General features: G+C 37.3%; 1 protein-coding gene across 5 annotated transcripts in view; it reads left to right on the top strand.

Moving 5' to 3' along the window:
* The window catches only part of ANO10 (anoctamin 10), a 122,092-nt gene that overhangs the window by 76,666 nt on the left and 25,386 nt on the right, over positions 1 to 20,040 (top strand). For 3 of the 5 annotated variants that reach the window (XM_042043726.1, XM_042043725.1, XM_042043724.1), the window contains exon 13: positions 4,139 to 4,255. In XM_042043726.1, the coding sequence (XP_041899660.1) occupies positions 4,139 to 4,255 (117 nt within the window). Of the gene's footprint in view, positions 1 to 4,138; positions 4,256 to 4,848; positions 9,024 to 20,040 lie in introns of those variants that run through there. The other 2 variants (XM_042043723.1, XM_042043722.1) reach the window with 1 other exon arrangement.

The raw sequence follows: 20,040 nt of genomic DNA, 5'->3' as shown, positions 1-20,040 counted from the left end.
GCCGGTCTAGGTCCAGATTTCTGATTTTAGTTGAAAGTTTCTATAAATAGTAGATTATAGAATAGGCTTTTGATGCAAAATGCTATTAAGGTCTCCCCAAGCTGACGTTTGGCATACTCTTCATCAGCTAACCAGCAACACAGCTACTGCTTATGTTATTTTCTTTCTTTTTTTCCTTCAGTTGAGCAGATTTTGTCAGGAATTGCTGTGGTAAAACCAGTACAGAAATCAAATTAGCTGTTCATAATTTCAGGAATTTAACCCTAATTTGCAGTTTCTGTTTTAGAAGAGGTGAGATTGGGGACCCACTGCTGCAAAACACAGCTGCTGCTTCTGCTCTTGTTGGTGGCTTTGCAGAACAGAATAGTTCTGGCTCGCCAAGCACCTGGCACAGGACCCCAAGAGTTTGACGGCGCTGCATTTATCAGGGGGAAGAGATTCAGAGCTGTTTCTGTGCTTGCTTGGCACATTGCAAAATAAGAGGGGACTTTGCTGTTGGCAGTGGAGAGCTTACAGCTTGTGGGAATGTTACCCTGTGTTTTGCTCACAGTGGAATAGTCCTCTTGTGATCATAAAGGGCATGTTCTTGGAAACAACACTGCTTTTTAATGGTTGCAGTTAGAAATAATGGTTGGGTTTGTAACCTGATTTCAACAAAAAACCCAAAACAAACAAAAAAAGAACAAACCAAAAAACCATCTCTATGAAGAAATAATAGTACTGAACAAGTACATTTACACTAGTATAGCAAATTTGGATAAACTTTAGTATTTTGGTTTTATAACATATTCATACTAGTGTTAATGTAATGAAAGCAAGTCTTGTTGTTTCCCAGTGATTTATACTATACTCCTAAGACATTTCTTTTTTGAAAGCTGATGTCTGCTTTTTGTGGATCTGACTTGCAGGAGTAACACTAAACAAGATTAAGAAATCAGTATGGGAATGTGACTGATACAATGAACTCAACTACTCAACTCCCTACTTTTTCCTTCAATTTCTCTTGAATAACTGCTTAAATTTCCTTTGTCAAGTTACAATTTCAAAATGAAGTATAAACTGTTAATAAAATAGATCCATTTCTTTTCAAGAGGTTTCATGGATCATGTGACCCAGATTCATAATTTCTGCCTTGACAATTACCTTGACAGTTTTATTAATACTGCTCCAAATTTGCAAATAAGAACAGCTGGAAAAGTTATCTGATGGAGGCTGTTTATCTGGTATCTTTTTTCAGGTTCATGGGAGTTATGAGGTGGGCTTGAAATCAGTTTGCAGTCTGTTAGGTCCAGTGTGTTTTCTGAGTCACAAGACTTGCCCAGAGGGACATCCCACACGCAATCTGGGCAGTTTGACTGGTAAAGCTTTGTTTTCATGGGAGGGAAAAAGAACTTTAAAAACCATTTGTAGGAATAAAGCAAAGGTCTTCCTAACCCTGTTTTTTTTGTTTGTTTTTTTTTTAAACAATGGCCCTTAGTGGATGCCTAGGAAAGAAATGACAGTGGGGCAGGCAAAAGTAGTGACTTCCCACATCTGTACTCCAACTTTTGATCCCTCTCTGGCTTGAAGACTGTCAGAGGTTCTGCCTTCATGTTTAAGACTGTATCCTTGTGTTTGTTGGCTGATTTGTGTTAGCATGAAAACTAATTTCTGACAAGCAGCTAAATAAAACTCTTCACATGGTGAAGTAATTAAAACATGTTGCCCTTCTAAATTTAGTTGAAAAGATACAATGTTTTCTGGGATTAACGTCAGTATTTTTGTTGGGTTTAGTTCTGGTTTCCCTAGATGTCTTTTCTATTCCTTCCTCACCTGTATCAAAAATGGGAAAAACTTAGTCAGTTTTTATCCTCCATAATGTTATTTACATTTCCTTGAAATTATTTGTTCTATTTTCTTAAAAGCTGTTTGAATTTGGAGCTACTTTGAAGACTCTGTGTAAAGTTACTCACTTGGTTTATGTTTTCAAAACTCCTCAAGAGGCAGTGCTTGAATAATTACGTTTGCAAAATTTGATTTTTACTCCTTATTATAATTTAAAAAATACAGTTTTTTTTTGTTGAGCAATATGAGATGAACCCCAGCCCAAAGGACTTTGGGCATCTAGAAGTGACTTTGTGTGATGCTGAGTCTTTTTTTAACTGTCCATTGTAACTTTCCAAATAAATATCCGTTTCCAAATTCCTCAAATATTGCTAGTTCTGCCTTAGCCCAATCCTGTTATTTTGTTTTGAGTTATTCCCAATTTGATCTCTTTATTTTCACATTGCCATACCAAAATTTTATCTGTAGATTAGTTATTCCCCTTCAGTCTGTGAGTAGTTATGACTCTATTCTGTACAGGAGTATTGTTTGTCTTGTTCAATTATTGTCTTCAGCATTTTACTTTCTTTCATTTAAGACATTCCTCCGAAGCTGACTTTGATACATGATACTTTGATACAAGCTGACTTTTTATTGCTGTGTACTTCTAGCATAAACCAACATTGTTTGCTGTCATTTTTTTGGAAGAAAAATTTCTCAGTAGCAGACAGTATTAAGTAGAGGGGGAAAAGAAAATCTAAATGAGTGAGAGAATATTTTACTGTTGACATTATTTTTTTAATAATGTCATTAACCATTGCATTGCACAGCAGACGTGCCAATTGATTCATTAACCTCTTTGTGTTTTCATTGTATCAATTTTTAGCCTCTCTTCCACCTCTTTACAGAAAGTATTATTCTTTGTACTTTGTACTTTATACTTTGTACTTTGTTTCCTAGACCTACTATGTTTCTGCAATACATTTTAAGGAATATTTTAATGTATGGCTCTTTGTCGTTGTTCTCTTGTTACCATAATCTGACTTTTTACTTTAACCCTTCCATATTGCCTTGTTTAGAGTTTCACTACAGCTCCTGTGAAGTCGATAGTGTTTTCATTAGCTTCTTGCTTGTGTAATACCAGAATGTGGGGGATTTTTGGTCTGTTATGTTGTTATTCATGTGCCTAAGTCCATCAAGATCATACAGTTCAGCAAAATGGTATTTCAGGGAGGAGCACTGCTCTGCTCCCTATTATATTAAAAAACCAGGGGAATTTGTGAAGTAGCTTGGATGTACTATCTGATTTAAGCACCTCCATCAGTATCATCATGCCAGTGTAAGCACATGCTTGAAGTTAAGCACATATATTTGAGTGTTGCCTTATCTTGGTCAGGGTTTTCTCAGCTAGGAGCAAGTTCCTGCTTACAAACATGCAGCATACTGTCAGCTCAGGCCTTGACAGAAGAAGATTTATTATTTAGATTGTAGTTGACATAAATGAAGAAACAAAACCACTGATTTGACAGTTTGGCATTTGTTTTTTGTGAGATAGTGCATATTTGAGTGATATAAAGACTGCTCAGTGACTGGGTTCAACAGAACTTCGTGGTTGTTTTCTCTTAAATAAGATTATAAAGTTTTGCAATAAATTATGACTAATTTGACATCTTATATATGGAATGTTTCTCCATTTCCTGAAAAGTTCCTGTTCATGGGTGTGCCACTTCTTTAAGGATTATGTTTTACTTAGTTTTGTTCTTTTCTGATGCTCTTAGGAATGCTTTTATGTTTTAGTAACTTCTCTAATGCAGAAATTCTGTTTGTTCATACCTTTTACAATATCTTGTTTCATTTGTATCATGACATACATATATGTCTGTATGCACATATGTATGTTGTTATAATTCCATCTGATATGTATTTGTATGTATATTTATATATATATATGTATACATGTAAAAAATTCACTCTGAAACTGTATATACTGGGTGCCATAATTCAATTCCTATACACCAATAATATGTTTTAAAAGCTGTTATTTTATCTGGAATCACAAATACAAAATTCATTTAGAATGTTATCATATACAGTGAAAATAGGATTATTATGAAAATAAGCAGACTATGTGTGTTTAGATTCAAATTATGAATGACTTGAAAACAGAAAAAATACAGAGTAGCTGAGGCCTAACGTGGTTATAGTAAGCTGTGTTGTACATGTCGCAAGAAATCATTGTTTATACATCTGTTACTAAAATTTAGAAATATTATGCTGTTTTCTTCATGCTTCAAACTCTATAAAACAACATTTTTCTTTTTCCTTTTTTTCACAGCACTTGCTACTAGCAATAAAGTTTATCATGGCTTTTGTAATTCCTGATAAACCAAGAGATATCCAGATGAAACTCGCCAAATTGGAATTTGAATCTTTAGAGGCTCTCAAACAACAGGTAAGAGCATTTCAGATGCAGCTTCATTTTCTCTTAATCCATCATTCCTTAAGAAGTGGAGCTGAGAGTTCTAACTTACTCATCTGTACTTTCAACCCACCAATGCATGCAAATCAACACCAGGAAAATGATCTTCCCTTTCAGACAGCTTGAAATTCCTGGTGTGGCTGGTAATGTAGCACCTTATAATGTCTGTTGTCCTTGTGTGTGCAAACATACTTTGTTTATATTGTCACTTTTAAAGGACATTGGTCCTATGAAACCTCATTTCATCCTCTGGAGGTGTTTGTTACTACAACACTAGAATTGCTTTCATTTCTGAAATACCATCTCAAGTAAACAGTTAACTTGGCTCTAGTATTAATCAGAAATTGTAAACAGGCTGAACATGTTTGAAATAACTGTGTTGAGAAGTATATACATGTGAGGAAATAGTGATGTTGCCTTATTTTACTGTCCATACAGTATTCTCATTTTATTGTGTAAAAAGGTATATTCTACAATATACTTAACAAACATTCCAAAACAATGTAGGAAAATAAGGAACTAGATTGTTTTACTGAAAATTTCTGTTTGAACAAATTATTCCATAGAGTCAGTGGTGGAGATCGCAAGAGACGACGAATTGCACAGGATTAGCTTCAGTAGGATACAGAGATTCTACAGAGCTAGTTTTGCAGTGGTGGCATTCTTTAGGAGCTTCTGACTGTACAGTGCTAGATGGGATTTCTAAGCTATTTTACATATCAGAAAACGAACTAAGAATAAAAACGCAAGCATTGAGCTGCAGAGACTGGTTTCCCTGTTTATTTTCATTTCAGATATTTTCACACTGCAGAGCATGGTTTTACATGAGCATGTTCTTTGTGTGCTCTGCATGCACGTATGTAAACTCCTCTATACTATTTATTATGTGTGTAAAATGGAAGGTTACTTTTTAAAGCATCTACTGTAGCTGCATGTGAAAAAACAATCTCTTTTTTCTGAACAAACTGAGTCTATAAACAATGCACAACCTTTTCTAGTTAAAATCCCACCATTTTGTGTGATACTAGAACATCGCTATTGAGGCCAGTGCTGTCTTTCTTAATCAGCCATGACAAACAAAATCCAAATTACAATCGTATCTAATGCCTGATAGTTCTGGTTTGTTTTTCTGTAGTAGGTCGATGTGAAGTTACCAGGAGCTGGCCAGGGATCTCATGTGGTTTTTAGATAATATTAAAAGGAACAGGACTACATTTCTATTTCAGCTGTTCTTTCTCTGTTTTCATTTTGTAGACAGGCAAAACTAGTCACCCACTGGAATGTTAAGGTCAAGAGAATATAGTCACCTTTGGTCACAGTGTTCCAATTGGAATATGTACAGAGTCTCTTTCAATATGAGTGTGCATGTCAGCAGTTAGGTCTTTATCTCCTATCCTAGCATCTGTGCATTCCTACAATAATATATGCCCGATTCCCAGTTTTTCAGGGTTGCTTCATTAATTCAGTAGCAAAAAGTTAGTCTGAATTTCAGCAAGAACCAGAAGCCTGGCCTAGTTCTCACCTATACTTTCAGGCTTCCTAAAGGATCTAGGAAGAGTATTGGCTGAGTTTCAAGTGCCTTGATAAGTAGTTCAAACACAAGTATATGCCATCACCTTTTTAGATTTCCTCTGATTGATACTGTGCTACGTATGCCACAGACATGTAGATATTTGGGCGTTTTTTCTTGTTCCTTAGTGGGTTTTGAGTGAAAAATATCTGTGTTTAAAAGTAGTACATTGGCACTGCAAAAAGATACCGAAGCATTTATTTTAGAAGCACATTTTCTGTTTCTTCCTCTTATTACATGGTAATTATTACAGCATGGTAATTTATGCTGTATATCTTACTTCCAAGCAAAAAATGAGAACAACAAAATCCCCCAAAACAAGAGGCATAAATATCTGGGGTGAATATGTTGTGGGATCAAATGTTATGGAGAAACTGGTTTGTATAATTTTGTGCAAGTATGCATCACATTCCTTTCTTGATGCTATGCAGACATGCATTCCATTGTGTTTTACCATATAATCTTTTAGAGTACTGCTATCTTGGGATGTAGCTATTAGAAGGGTATTAACAATGCCACACTGTAAACCTCTGAGATGCCAAAATAGATTATTAGGTTCTGTATACAGTACATGGAGAGAAGGTCTCCTAATACGGCTGCTTTGAACAGTTGTACTGATTATGCTTGGGATCCTTAACTTTAGGCAGTGGGGTTACCTTTACATTTTCATTCATGCTAAGCTAATTGCTTTTTAACATGATGCAGTGGGACTGTAACTATTCTGTGTTCAAATCCATTTGAAGACTTGAGTGTCTATTTGAAAGGGATTTTAGGGAATAGAGTGTCTGAGCTCTCTAATAGCGATGAATAGTCATCATTAGAGCTTGTTAAAAAAGCCCTTCTATATGGTGAAAAATTCCATTAAAAAAAAAAGGAATTAATTTTATATTGGAATGTCAGTCTTGTTTTGAAATTCTCAAACTTTAGGAAAGGTTTTTAGGAACTTCTGAAATGTTTCTTTGAAACATTTCTTTACATAGTTTGTGTTGAGACTATTTAAAGGGAATACACTGTTGAATGGGTTGAATAATGTAATCTATTTCGAAAATACTTTGTTATGATACAGACCTAGTATCACAACAAAGTTTGTTAATGTAAGTCAAGACAAGGTACATTAATCTTTCTGAATCCAAATTGGAGGATGTGTTACAGCTGTAGATTTTGCTTCAAATTTCCCTGTAAAGAATGATAGAGGAGGCTGATGAGACTATTGTTGGGGGGGAGCTGAGGCAGAGAATAAATTAGTGTGAACTTTATCATAGGGGACTAATGACATTATGCATCAAGATTCTTGGAAGAGGAGCAGGAACGATTCCTTTCACATTCTCTAAAGTGTTGTCAGGTTCTTTGTTGCGTGGAAGGAAGCCTGGATAATGGACAACTAGAAGTGGGTATTGTTTGCTGCCAGGGTGATGGGCCCTTTTCTGGTGAGCAGCAGGATCCTTCCTGGGGAAGTAGCCACTTGGTAAAGTGGAGTGAGGTGCCCGAGACTCTCCTTGCATCTTTGCAGTACTTGCTGCAAGTGCAGAAGCATGCCATGCTCTTCTGTCTAGTTCCTATTTTAAGGAAGACCAAGTATAGATGTGCCTGCAGGCAGCATGGAAACAGTCAGTTAATTCTCCAGTGGTTCAGGAATCACCATTGCATACATTGTACATGGAAATAATGATGTAAAACTTGTGTGAGTTCACTATCTAGGATTTTCAGGGCAGTGACAGTAAAAGCTTCACTGATAAGCACTTCAGCGTCTGGATAGATCAAAGCTTAATGAATAGACAAAAAGCCTTCATGGTTGGAGATGGATCAGCCATATGTCCTTGTAAAAGGTCTAAGTTTCAGAAACACAAGATAACCACAGATTAAACAGCATAATTTTCATTTTATGGACTAGATTATAGTGATGTTTTCAGGTATTAGGAGATCTCCCCAGTATTACCTTCTTCTAACTGAGGCAAACATCAAATAAATACCTTTTTTCTGAGCTGAAACTAGACCCAGGGAAATGGTAGCCCAGTTAGGGAAAAATAATTATTCGTGCAATTATTTTCTGATCATGAAATACAGATAGTAACAACTCCAAGATGATGTATAACTAGTAGATATGTTTCAAGGAAGGATAGAGTGTTAAATGATGGAGAATGGCCTATCTTTCCACAAAGTGCAACTACTTACACAGCATCAATACTATCTCTGAAAACACAAAAAAAACCTCATTGATATGAAAATGCTTGTGGTTTTTTATGATACTTTTACATTAAAACATCTGCATTACCTAAATTGGGTAACGATGTTTTTCCTTATAGCATCTTCTTCACCATTCTCTCAGCAAAATAAACATAGCCCTGATGGCAACAGTAGAGAAATACTTTTTCATGCAAGAGCTGGCTTTTTCAGAGTAACTGTAGAGGAGAAAAACTGTCCTTAAGCTGGAGCAGAAAAATTTATAAACGTCCTATCATCCCTGTACTCTTGCTTCCTTCCTTAGTGTTCTAGCCATCAGTGGGCAGTATCTTTTAACAGGAATGCCTTTTCCTTCTGATACGTGAAGCCTTTCAGTGCTTCCTCTGAAGAAGCGTGTCCATCTGTTAGGTATTTGGTGTCCATCTGTAAGTATTCCACCAGAAAGTGACTCCAGACAGATAACAGGCTCATGAGTAAAGGGCCCAGTCAGCTGATTGACAGCTGTCACCCTTCCTCAACTGGCAGTAATGAAAAGGGTCAGGCTTAGTGAACACCAGCCATGAAAATATGCCTCCTTTATCCTCCCTGGTGTATTTCTGTTCAGAGAGTGATAAAGCAATGCGGTTAAGACCTTTTGCTCTTTCATACAGTATCTCCCTTGGCAGTTGTACCATCCATATGCAATTGCTTAATGGCAGTGGTATAGTCTGGATATCCACAAACAATTGCTTCAGTTGCTTTAGAGTGATGCCTAGGTGTTTGTAAGTCAGGAGTGTTCCTTCCTAATGATTTCCAGCAGAATAACATGTTTTTTGAAGCAACAGTAGGTGCAGCATTCACTAGGATTTTTCCAGCAATGTCAGCCATTTCCTGAAAATGGATCTTGTGTCTCAGTTCCCTCTCAAGGAAATGCAGTAAATTAAGAATGCTGTGACTGATTTCTGCATTATCGTCATTGACCAGAGGCTTCTTCAAAACATGACAGTGTATTAACAAGCTTCTTTTTGAAAAGGATAATGTGACAATGACAGAAAGAGACAGGTGTCTCTTCACCTAGGTGCAGTCGTATGGGAAGTTTAAACCCTTCCTCCCTCCTTCTGCAGGTATTCTGGTATGCAAAAGTTGGTGTTTTCTCAGTGAAAACCTTCTGATTCAGGTAATTGCAGTGCCTTATCATTGCAATTCACTACACTGCAGCAGCTTTAATAATGGCAAGGCTTTCTGGTTTCTGACTGCAATTGCTGAACCTTGGTATTTCCCCTGGGAATAGTACCCACAAGCAGTAATCACATCCTTTCCAGAAGGAATACACTATGCTGGCCTGTTAGAGTCTGTAGCCTCTCTGAGAACAGCTTTCTTTAGCTCAGATCAAAACAGAAGTGTTGCTAACTTAAGGGTCTTCTGTACTGTGTGACATTTGTGCATTCTCCTGGCACCTCTTCAAGCTGTTGTTCTTGCAGAGATTTTCTATGTACTAACATATCATGTATCTCAAAATATGACTGTGGATGTGATGGGCCAGTAGAGCTGCTTGAATTATCAGTGAGCCTCAGAAATGACCCTTCTCCTTTTGTGGGGGAAGAAGAAGAACAGGATCTTTTGTTTTAACCATTTAACAGTGGAAGAGCATTATTTCTTAACACCCTGTTTATTTATCATGCAAAATGGGAACTGAAGACAGTTTTTGAGAGTCTGAAACAAACTCAGTGGATTTCTGCCTTACTTGATGCTGTAATTACCAGGATGTAGAGGGGCCTGTAGTATTAGGACTGCCCTCAAAACACCACTGAAGCTTGTTCCATGGTTGCTGGGAATTCTGAACAAACACAAGGCTGCAATCAGACAGGAGGGCAAGTAGCTGACATGAAAAGATTTCATTCAAATAATCAAAGATTTGCAAAACAACCTGTAGGAAAGGCTGATGAAACTTGAGCTCAAACATTGAATTTAGGTTAAAACAGAATACAAGCAAATAAACCATTTGCTTTATGTTTTGACACTCCCCTTGCCCCCAAGAAAATCCTTAAAAATAGCATTGTTTCTAAAGAAAAAAAAAATGTGTTTAACAAGGCCTCATTTTTTTCAGAAAAAAATATGTGGCTGCACTTTTTTTTGATAGGCTCTACTGGTTTGTGTAATCAGACATAATTCACAGCTGATGTTAAAATAGAACCATTGCTAATTGTTGTTTGCTGTAGTTTTTTTTAAGGCCCAACCTGTTACTTCAATTTCACAAATGCAGTTTTTCCTAGTGAATAGGCAGAACACTTTCAGACATGTCAATATAACATTTGCATGTGTTTGGTAGCAGGAGGATATAATGCAAGTAAGATTCATTATATTTTCATAACAGTTTTTTAAGCATAGAAACACTTGCACCCAGTCATAGAACAGATTGTGCTCAAACATAGTTTTGCCAGGGTATTTTAAACATGAATGCCTTTAATCCTGGAGCTTGCTTGAGAGTATGTTAATGAAAATTTCTTTCAATATAAAAGTGTTAGCAAAACAAAAATGAATTGTTGTCCTTTAAGAAAATAGAAGTAAAATCAAGTTTGGTAAGAAGATTTGCATCTCCCCATTTGCAACTTTTCAACTGAAGGTGAGGTGACAAGAAGTCTGTCTGGTTGGAAGTAAGTTAAACTTTTAACTGTGGGACCCTTAAGAGCTAACAGTGTAAATAAAAACTTTTAAATAGGTGTAATGTGATGGTAGATGATATCTTTGCATGCTCTTAATGGGAACAGAAACAAATAGTGCACCAACTTCCCAGCAGGTGTAATTTTCTTTTTCAGCAACCCATTTGTTCTCTGTGGCTGTTGCTAGGGGTAAAATTGTGCATCAAGTTATGTTTCCATAACAGCTGAGTCTCTCTGGAAAGATTACCCATTTTACCTTTTGTCAAATCCTGACCTAGAGCCTGGTGGTGGAATGAACATCAGTCAGTTCAGTACTCTCTTTTTGCCTGATGTCCCAGGTCATTGACAAGATGTGATCTCAACAAGGAAACCTGGAATAAGGGGATAGGATAAAAACTAGGTTAAAATTGTTCCTACTGTAAGACTGCTGCAGCTACACGAGGCTTTCATAGTTTCAGAACCCAGAGGAGATCCCAATTGTGTGTGTACTGGTTTGAATACAAGGGAAGAGGCTATTCCACTTCCCATACAAATGAGAATAAGGTGCACAGTGAGATTTGATTTCAAGAACTCTGGTAACCAGCTTTTACAGGGCATCCTTGTGTCTGTAGTTACAGACTTCTAAATGTGTTTGTACCTGTTACTGAGAAGGTGAAGGACTAGAGTGAGAAGTAAAAATTAAATGTCTTCTCATGTTAAAATTCCTTCAAAAGAAAAGAATCCCATGGGGTTACACTTACCATGCTTGGATAATGAGCTTGTCTTTATAGAACTGAATGGAACTTGATGATAAAAAATACAGTATTTGTTGCAAGTAGCTGTGGACTCCCACACACCTATTGCATTTTAAATATCCTTTTCCCTATGCCACCTCAAAAGATCCCAGTGAGAGCAATGGACTTCAAGAGGAAGTGCTAGTTTATTTGAAATAATTAAACATTACTCTGGAAAGCTTTCTCTATTACCAGGAAGACAGTAAGTATGACACAACTTTCTGGAGATGATGATTTCAGCCAAATTTCAGATGTTTAACTATTACTGATTATACCACTACCACCCCTCCTCCCAAGAAAATCTCTGTGATCCTGTCTACGAGAAGAGCTCTTTCTGAGACGTAACTGGAGACCAAAGAGCAGGAACCCTCAGAATTCCTGAAAAAGAGGAAAAACTTTAAAAGTGGGTTCATGTCTGCATGTTGCTAGTGATGTCACTTGTACCAAGACTGAGTCTTTGCATGCTGTGCAGCCTGATAATGGTGATTCTAAGAACAAGTCTTCAGTATGATATGTTGCCTACCTAGCCACTGGGGTTTTGTTAATTTTTGATTTTGAAAAAAATCTCTGTGCTTCCTGGTGCTGCCTCAAATACTCATGCTTTCTGTGGTATGAGAAATAGCACTCTGATATATATCTGGTATTTCAGTAAAACTCGTGGCAAATAGTCAAGTTCTTGCCACATTGATTCATTTTTGTTCTCAAATGAGATGTAATTAATTGCTTGTCTGGATAGAATAAAAAGAAAAATAAGTAGTTAATGTGTGTGCATTTTGTTTAAATTTGATAGTCTGTATTACTACTTAATTATGTTTGTTATATACACATGACTTTTAGCACATCCTTTTGCTATGTTAAGAGTAGTCCTTGTGCAAATGTTTTTCAAACTTTCATCACAGAAGACTTTGTAAAGGTGGTTTCATGGACTGCTGCTTCTGGCACTTTCAGGTATCTAATTCTGTGCTTTCTCCCAGCATCTAAGGAGCTGATATAGTTGAAAATGTGTTGAGAGGGTGATTTTCAAAAGGTAAAAATTGGTACTTGTTATCACCATTGTATATTATTTTCCCTATTTTTCAATCTGTTTTGTTGACCTAAACGTCTAAGTTAGAGGCATTATTTTAATGGGCAGGCCACAGTTATTTTATTATCACAGGTATGTACAGGTAAACCAGGCATGAACAGTGTCACCAGTGTATATAGGTACAGAACATTTTCTCTTAATTCACAAGAGGCAGCAAAATCCCTCAGTACAGTCAAGGACTGTGTTGCAAAGTAAAAGAGGAGACACACTATGGGCACTTTGATCTGTCCCTTACTGAATCCATGCCCAGCACCATCTTTCCTGATACTTTCTGCTGCAACTATGGCTTGAGATTTAATCTCCTAAGGGATGTCTTACTGCAAAGACCACTCCTTTGACTGTCACAGAGTGGACCCTGTCCTGCATGGCTTGGATCCCTGTCACACAAGCAGTGACAATTTGTGCAGTAGCTCTCCCGACAACTGCTCTGTATCAGTAATATCCATTAAGATGTTTGGGGTTTTTTTTCCTACAAACCTATCTTAAAGCATTAACCTTCTTCTCTCTCATCTACTTGGAGTTCAGGATGGAATGGTTGCTCTTTCTTCTCCAAAGCTAGGCAAAGACTTCATTGCAGGAGGTTTCAGTCTTTGAATGCCTCTGTCTCTTGAGGCGTCTTAGTGGGGACGCCTGCCTGGCAGGTAGTGCAAGTGATTGACTCTTAGTCAAATTACTGCTCCCTAGGAGTCACTGAGTTCCCAATAGCTGGACAACATATGGCAACATTTGAATTTTGGCTGGGGTTTTTCTGCCATTCATAATTTTCTAGAACAAATTACCAATTCATATTTCATTTGTAGTCTTGTAATTTATGCATATTATTTGGCAACACAGTTTTGTCTACTTGTCCTTTTTGCTGCTTCTCAAAATTTGTGATAATTCAAAATTTGAATCTAGTCAAATTTGTGCTGAGGAGAACCTTCCAAGTGAACAGACGGATATGAAGCAGCTTGGTCCAACAAAGGTGGTTTTATTTGTTTCAACTGCAGTGTATTAGAAGGCTTCTGCAAACTCTACATATGCTCATCCATGTCAGCTGAAAAATAGTCGTGTCTGATGTAGGTATCTCTGTTGTATCAGAATAGACACCACCCGCTTGTTCATAGATAATTACCAAGTATGTGTTCTGTGTCTACCTCTTTTCTAAGACTTGCTGTATCCGTGATATAAGGAATTTTGGTATAATGTCTTAAATAATTTTGCCCTTTACCAGTATCCAGACTGATACCTAGACTGTATTTAAACACAATCTTTAAGGGTTTGTGACTTCACAAAATTATAGACTGGTGTAGTTTTGAAGGGACAGCTAGAAGTCATCCAGCCCACATCCTCATGTTGAGCTAGTTGGTATAACTGAAGCTCCTTGTGGACTAGGAAAGGTCATATTTTTAAAATAAACACTTCCTGCAGAGTGAAATTTTGTCAGAGAGTTTTTGAAGTTTTCTCCTATTTGCTTTGGTTGATTAAAATAAAATCCATCTTTTTTTTCCTGGAACACTTTGAACTGTATGAGAGATTTGCTTTGTGAAAACGTGCCATGCATGTGTCAAAAGAAAAAGCCCCACCTCTGTCACTAGTAGAGATGTAAGCAGTCTAACTCCAAGTTGAGTATGCATGTGTGGCAGGACAGCACCAGCAGAATTTAGTGTATGTGTTTCACAGATACGGTGAGGAAAGTACTATTTTCACTAATGATTGTGTAACTGTGGTGGAGATACACTGTTCAATGGTAGACACTGCTTGATTGAAATTAAACTGGTAAATAATGAGAAACTGCAGAAGATTTGATCCCTTAACAGGGCATGCCAGGATGTCCAGTGTCTGAAGAAGACACAGAAACTCTGTGCATGAAGGGGAAGGGAGATTGAGTCCCTTTTTCTCACTGTGCCAGCTCAGGCAACAAAACCAGGACCCTGTGTTGAGTCACTTTTCTAGAAGTAGGTGTGAGGTATCAACCAGAAGGAAGTTCTAACTTGCTTTTTCCTTCATTTGCTGCAGCTTGCTACCTTCCTTACAAGGAGACTGGTAGCACTTGTGTTATCAAAGGAACTTGGGTTTGGCATTTCTTAATGAGTATATATGATTAGGGGATCAGAAAGGAGCTCTGATAGCATACCAAGAATGCAAGAGATGATGATAGGAAAGTCTGCAGAGATTAAGCTCTGATATTTTTTCTGGCTAATGCACATTTAAGATGCATGTGTGAGAAGTCTCTGTCTACCACAGGGACATTTGTAAGCCTTTTGTTCTAGTATCAGCAGTTCTTTTTAATACATGTACAAGTGATTCTCATAAATTATGTGACAGCCTGAACCAGCAGTTTGTAACCTTTGCTGCCGTAATGCAGGGGAGATTATTTAGGGACAATTTACTTAGCTTGTCAAGAAAAGGATGAGAGATGTTGTTGTGTAAGTTATGCATTTGCTAGTGCATGGAAGTGTAGTGGGAGACCTTTTTGACTTCTTGATAAAAAAGTCATGTGGCTCAGTGTCTGAAATCAAACATTACATAAAGGAGGCATGATCTTGTATCTGTGAAAATAGGTGAATGTTGGTCCAGACTACAAAACAGGCATATCAGGGACAAAAAGAACTTTTATCAAAGATAGTATGCCATCTCTACCAGCATCCACAAACAGATGTCTAGAAAAGAGCAGGGAAGTGTGGCAATTAGGTGGTGTGCTTCCTCCTAAAACTCTCATAATTTCCAGTCACTTCTAGCTCTTGATTTTTCTAAGACGGATGCAGTATCTTTGTATTTAGTAATCTTCAGTTATTTTCTCTTCCACAGTAGTGTTCTACCATCTTTTGAACCATTTTTAGCTTTAGGCTTCACAATATCCTTCAGCAAGAAGTGCCACAACTCATTATTCTTGGTGCCAAGGACATAGGTTGATTATTAGCAGATGTTTCAATATATTTTAATTTGGTTTGGTGGGAAAAAGTCTTTACCGTTTACATATGAGAGGAGGTATTTGACTAAATTGTCATGGAGGTCCTTTTGGCTTCTGTAATACATGAATTTGATTTTCTCTAACTTTATTTTATGGGCTTTATGGAAAACAATGGCTGATTTGCTTTTAGTTTGTTAATGATGCTTGCAAATTTGCTTTAAGACAATTAGTATAATCAAATCACATGCTTCAGGGCTTTAGCTGACTCCTTTTTTCCTCTGTTTGTGTATAGATGGTCAAATAATGTGCATTGGTGCAAAGAGTCCTCTTTCTTGGAGGCCAGGTTAACATTTTGCTAACACAATGAAAGCCAGATCTATTACCAAATTTGGGAAAATTCAAGTTGGCAAGATTCCTGTAGTTTCTTTTCTTCCACCCCATTACAGTACCTGAATTGATATACCTAATTTGTTCCTTGCCACCACAGTGGGGATCTTAGGTGCTATGGGTACTTTCCTGTTCTTTTTTCATGGAAAATTGCTTAATCTGCCAAAACATGAAAAGTCTTGAATACTGTCAGTTTGGTAGTTGTCATTAGACAAGATATCATGACTTGGTGGTGGTTGATCTCGTGGCCTTTTGTGTTTTTGAAGTATGTTGGGCAGTTACACCACAACATAACAGTGCCGTGATATTGTTTATTTTCTTAAAATAACTACAATAATTTCTATCACTTTGGACTGGAACACTTAAAATTCCAGTCTTTCAAACTCTGTTAACTTTATGAAGAAAATACTGCACTGAGGAATATGAGGAATAGGTTTGTATTCCTAAATATATTGGGTTATTTACATGTATGACTCTTACATAAAAGTTGTATTTTGCATCTGAAATTTTTATTTAATTATATATTAAACATTCCATTAGTAATTAACTTTCTTATGAGAGGCATTTATGTGCAGAAGGGTCAAAAATTTGTTTCATGTGAGGAGTGCTTAGAAATACAAAGAGGTTGAATTTTTTTACTGTTTGGGATCTCCTGTGTTTCTAGGGGGACATTTTGCTTAGGGAGTTCTGGCCAGCACCTCCATAATGTGTAGCGAAATTCCAGCGGCCACTGCTTTCTGCCTACCAGTTGAGTTACAAAATCTTTCCTTTGTAACTACTGATTTACTTTATTTTCTTAAAGGCATCGTTATAGTCACAATAAGCAGGTTTTTAAAAGTTCAGCTGAATATAGGCAACTGCTTTCCCTGGAAGAATGTGCATTTAAAAGTTACTGTCTATTTACTTAGGTATCGTGTGTGCATAATGTTTTCCAGCAAACATTAATCATACTGGGTAGCTTTGAGGGCAAAACTGTTGCATTAAGATAAACATTTGAGAGTCTGCTTTAATGCCCAAAGCCTCTTAGCTTTTTTAGGTCAAATTATCTTGTATCCTCTGACTGTGTTTCTAAACATGCTACTGCTAAATGCTACTTTTAAAATTCAGATTCTGTGTTCCATTTTTATAGACAAGGTTAAAGAGAGGGTATCTCACAATTAAGGGTATCTCACAGCTTCAATGGCAAGGAAAACAGAATGGTTCTACTTCCTTAGAGCTGGCACTTAAGAAGAATGTTGCTTGTTTCATACTTACAATAGCATCTCTGCTTTTTGTATTCTGCCAGTGTCATTATAATACTGGTGCAAAATGAGGCTGTTAGGCTACAACAATGTGCTAGGAGTTAAACTTTTTGTTGACCAAGAATGTATGAATTCATTATTTATACTTTGAGTTTCTGGGAAGACTTTATTTTACAAATACTGTTTTCTGCAAGCTATAAAATATTATAAACAAACATAAAAAAAAATAAAAGCATTATGTATTGTGCAACTATCCTAGAAAAGGCAAATAGAAGTAATTTTCTTAAAATGCCTTGTTTTTTGCATTGGTATCCGCCAAGATCTCAGCTATCATTTGGTAAGAACTGTTTTTTCACAGGATATTTTCAAAAGTTGTAGCTTTGTTAAATACTTGACTACTGCACAAGAAATTTTCTTTCCCTTCCTCCTCAGTGAATGCCTTTGGTTAATATTTGCCATCCACTCAGCTAGAGATTAAATTGCTGGGAACTGAGAAGAAAAAGCACTTGTAAAAACACAGGTTTCTCCTGCTGTGAAACCATGGCTGTAGTGTGTGCAAAATGTGATTTTTCTAAAGTTAGGTTTACTGGCACGAGATATATGTGGAAATGTCCTAAAAGCAAAGACCTCATCTGTTCCTGCTGGTAGCTAGCATGATGCCATTAGTGTCTGTAATATAGGGAGCTCAGTGAGTGGGGGAAGTGAGGGAGGATTGTTAGGAGTTTTTTAAAATATCTTCTTAAAAGCCAGATAGTGAGAGAGTTAAAAAGGGAGAGCTGTCAGATAGTCAAATATCTGGGAGATGGTTTGGCTGTCACAGTATATGAAAGTTACGTAAGGTGTATAAGCATATTACATAAGAGCTCCCCCATGCTCCAGGTCACCGGCTGCTCTTCCAAAACTCACCAGCACCCGCCTGAAACCAGCCCGGAAACACAGGTGGAAAATGGGCATCTCTCTTATTTCTGCAGCAGTGGCAGCAGGATTGCATGAAACACACATGTTAAGATATTCAAAAGTAATACAATGATTTGTAAGAAGAACAGAATCAAGTGTCCATGAGAAATTTTTTTTTTTTAACTGAGTATCAGTATAAAAGAGCAAATCACGTACAGAAGCTTGTATTGCAGTGGAATATGTTTCAATACTATGAGATGATGGGGAGTTTTTAGGCCCAGCAGGAAGGGTGTGCTGTTTATATACAGTCTGAATAAGCATTTCTTGGCATTTGGGACAGAGAATTGCAGCTCAGCAATTTTTTTGCTAGTTATTTTGTTACTGCTAGTAAAATCTTCTGCAGATTTAACTGCAGTTCTTCTGCGAATAGAAGCATGGATATTTCTTATGGGGGGAAATCTTCTGAGGCTTCTTTAATCCATCACAGTTTCAGATCAAGATCAAAAGGTGCTTGATGGTGAACCTTTTCCAACCTCTGCAACACATTTTAATGGTAGCAGTAAGAGCTCAATTCTTCATGCTTTGGTCAGATAGCTACAGCTCCTTCCTGACAGCATGCCAGATTTAATTTATATTGCAGGTTAAATGGTTGAAATCACTGTAGTAACTGTAACAGATCACAGATGAGAGCTCTATAAGACATTCTATTCTCAAGTAATTGGGAAATTGAATTCAGCTTTGCAAAGGAGTATTCTATTTCATCCCTCAGTCTCCACTCAAAAACTCACTTTGAGGTGGGAAAGGCAGCGCAATGCCTTCGTGCAGCCAGCATGGAGTGTTTGCTAGGAACTTTTTCTCATCCAGATGTTGTGGAACACAAGATGACATGTCGAGAGGCCAGATGCTGACAGAGTGCTGCAATGGTCACTGTTCAAACAAAACAGGAGCAGTATTAGTTCCACTCTGTCCAGAAACAGTTTGCTTTGGTTGCAGGATAGTCACAATTAAGCTAAAGCCTGTGTACCTGACCAACATTGAACTAAACTGAACACATTTTTTATTAGAGACTGCTAATATGTAAATCCAGCCTATACCCAATTACCTCTTCTGCCTGATGGTGCTTCTCAGAGCTGCAGCTGGGGTCTGCCTTCATATCCAGCATTGTTGCCTCTGGCATGTTACACTGCTGTTGGTGTGATTCACTGCCAGAGCGAGGGGCAGTTCAGCTGTACGTCAGACCTTCCCTCCCAAGAAACAACAAAATTTAGTGGAGACTCACTTGTTAAGTAAAATGAAGGAAAATCTGTCCATTGCCAGTTAACCTGCAGAAAGCTTTCTGCTATTTCAGTCTGTTGGCTGGTCCTATAGTAATCACAGCTTTCCATGAACTCTACAAAGAGACATTTTGCAGAAGTTAGTGCAGCCAGTTTTCCTACATCAGTGCCATGAAACACGTTTTGTCACCTCATAGTTGCTGGGATCTCAGTGTCTAGTTTGTGAGCAACTGCTTTTTGCTTTGTTAGTGCAAACTGAGTTTTGTGTCTTTCCCTTGAGGAAGATCTCTGTCCTTATTTCCCATGTCTAAGAAGACAGCCCCATGAAGCCATCCTGCAGTTCCTGTTAAGTAGAACATTTCACACAAACATCCTGTCCACATGTAACTCATTACTAGTCACTGGGAACAAGGTCTCTGTAGGCAGTTTTTATGTAATAAAATTATATAATACAATTATTTACACATTGAGGTAAGTATGTATATGCAGTAATTATAGCCGGTGTTCATCATGCTGCACTGTAATATTTTGCCTCAGCAGAGTTTATATCTTACTGGTTCTATACCTATAAAGAAATGGGGAGTTGGTTGTTTCGTCTCTAATTGGGATTTCAGGACTGGCAGCCTTCAACAATCATGGGTGTCAAGTGTATCACTAGCAAATCCATACAATATAACTTAAAGAACCAGTTAAGGTAAAATAGGGTTTCTTTAGCATTGAGTCTTTAGGTAAACAAGGCGCAAACAAGTTAGCTTACTGTTCCTACAGTGGGTTAGTTCTGTACATCAATCTGCAGCCAGATGGTTACTTTTATCTGAC

The sequence above is a fragment of the Corvus kubaryi genome, unplaced genomic scaffold (assembly GCF_017639235.1).
Source record: "Corvus kubaryi isolate FWS band 111438036 unplaced genomic scaffold, C.kubaryi_AGA036_p1.0 37398, whole genome shotgun sequence".
NCBI classification, from domain to species: Eukaryota; Metazoa; Chordata; class Aves; order Passeriformes; family Corvidae; genus Corvus; species Corvus kubaryi.
This window is presented reverse-complemented; position numbering and strand designations above follow the sequence as displayed.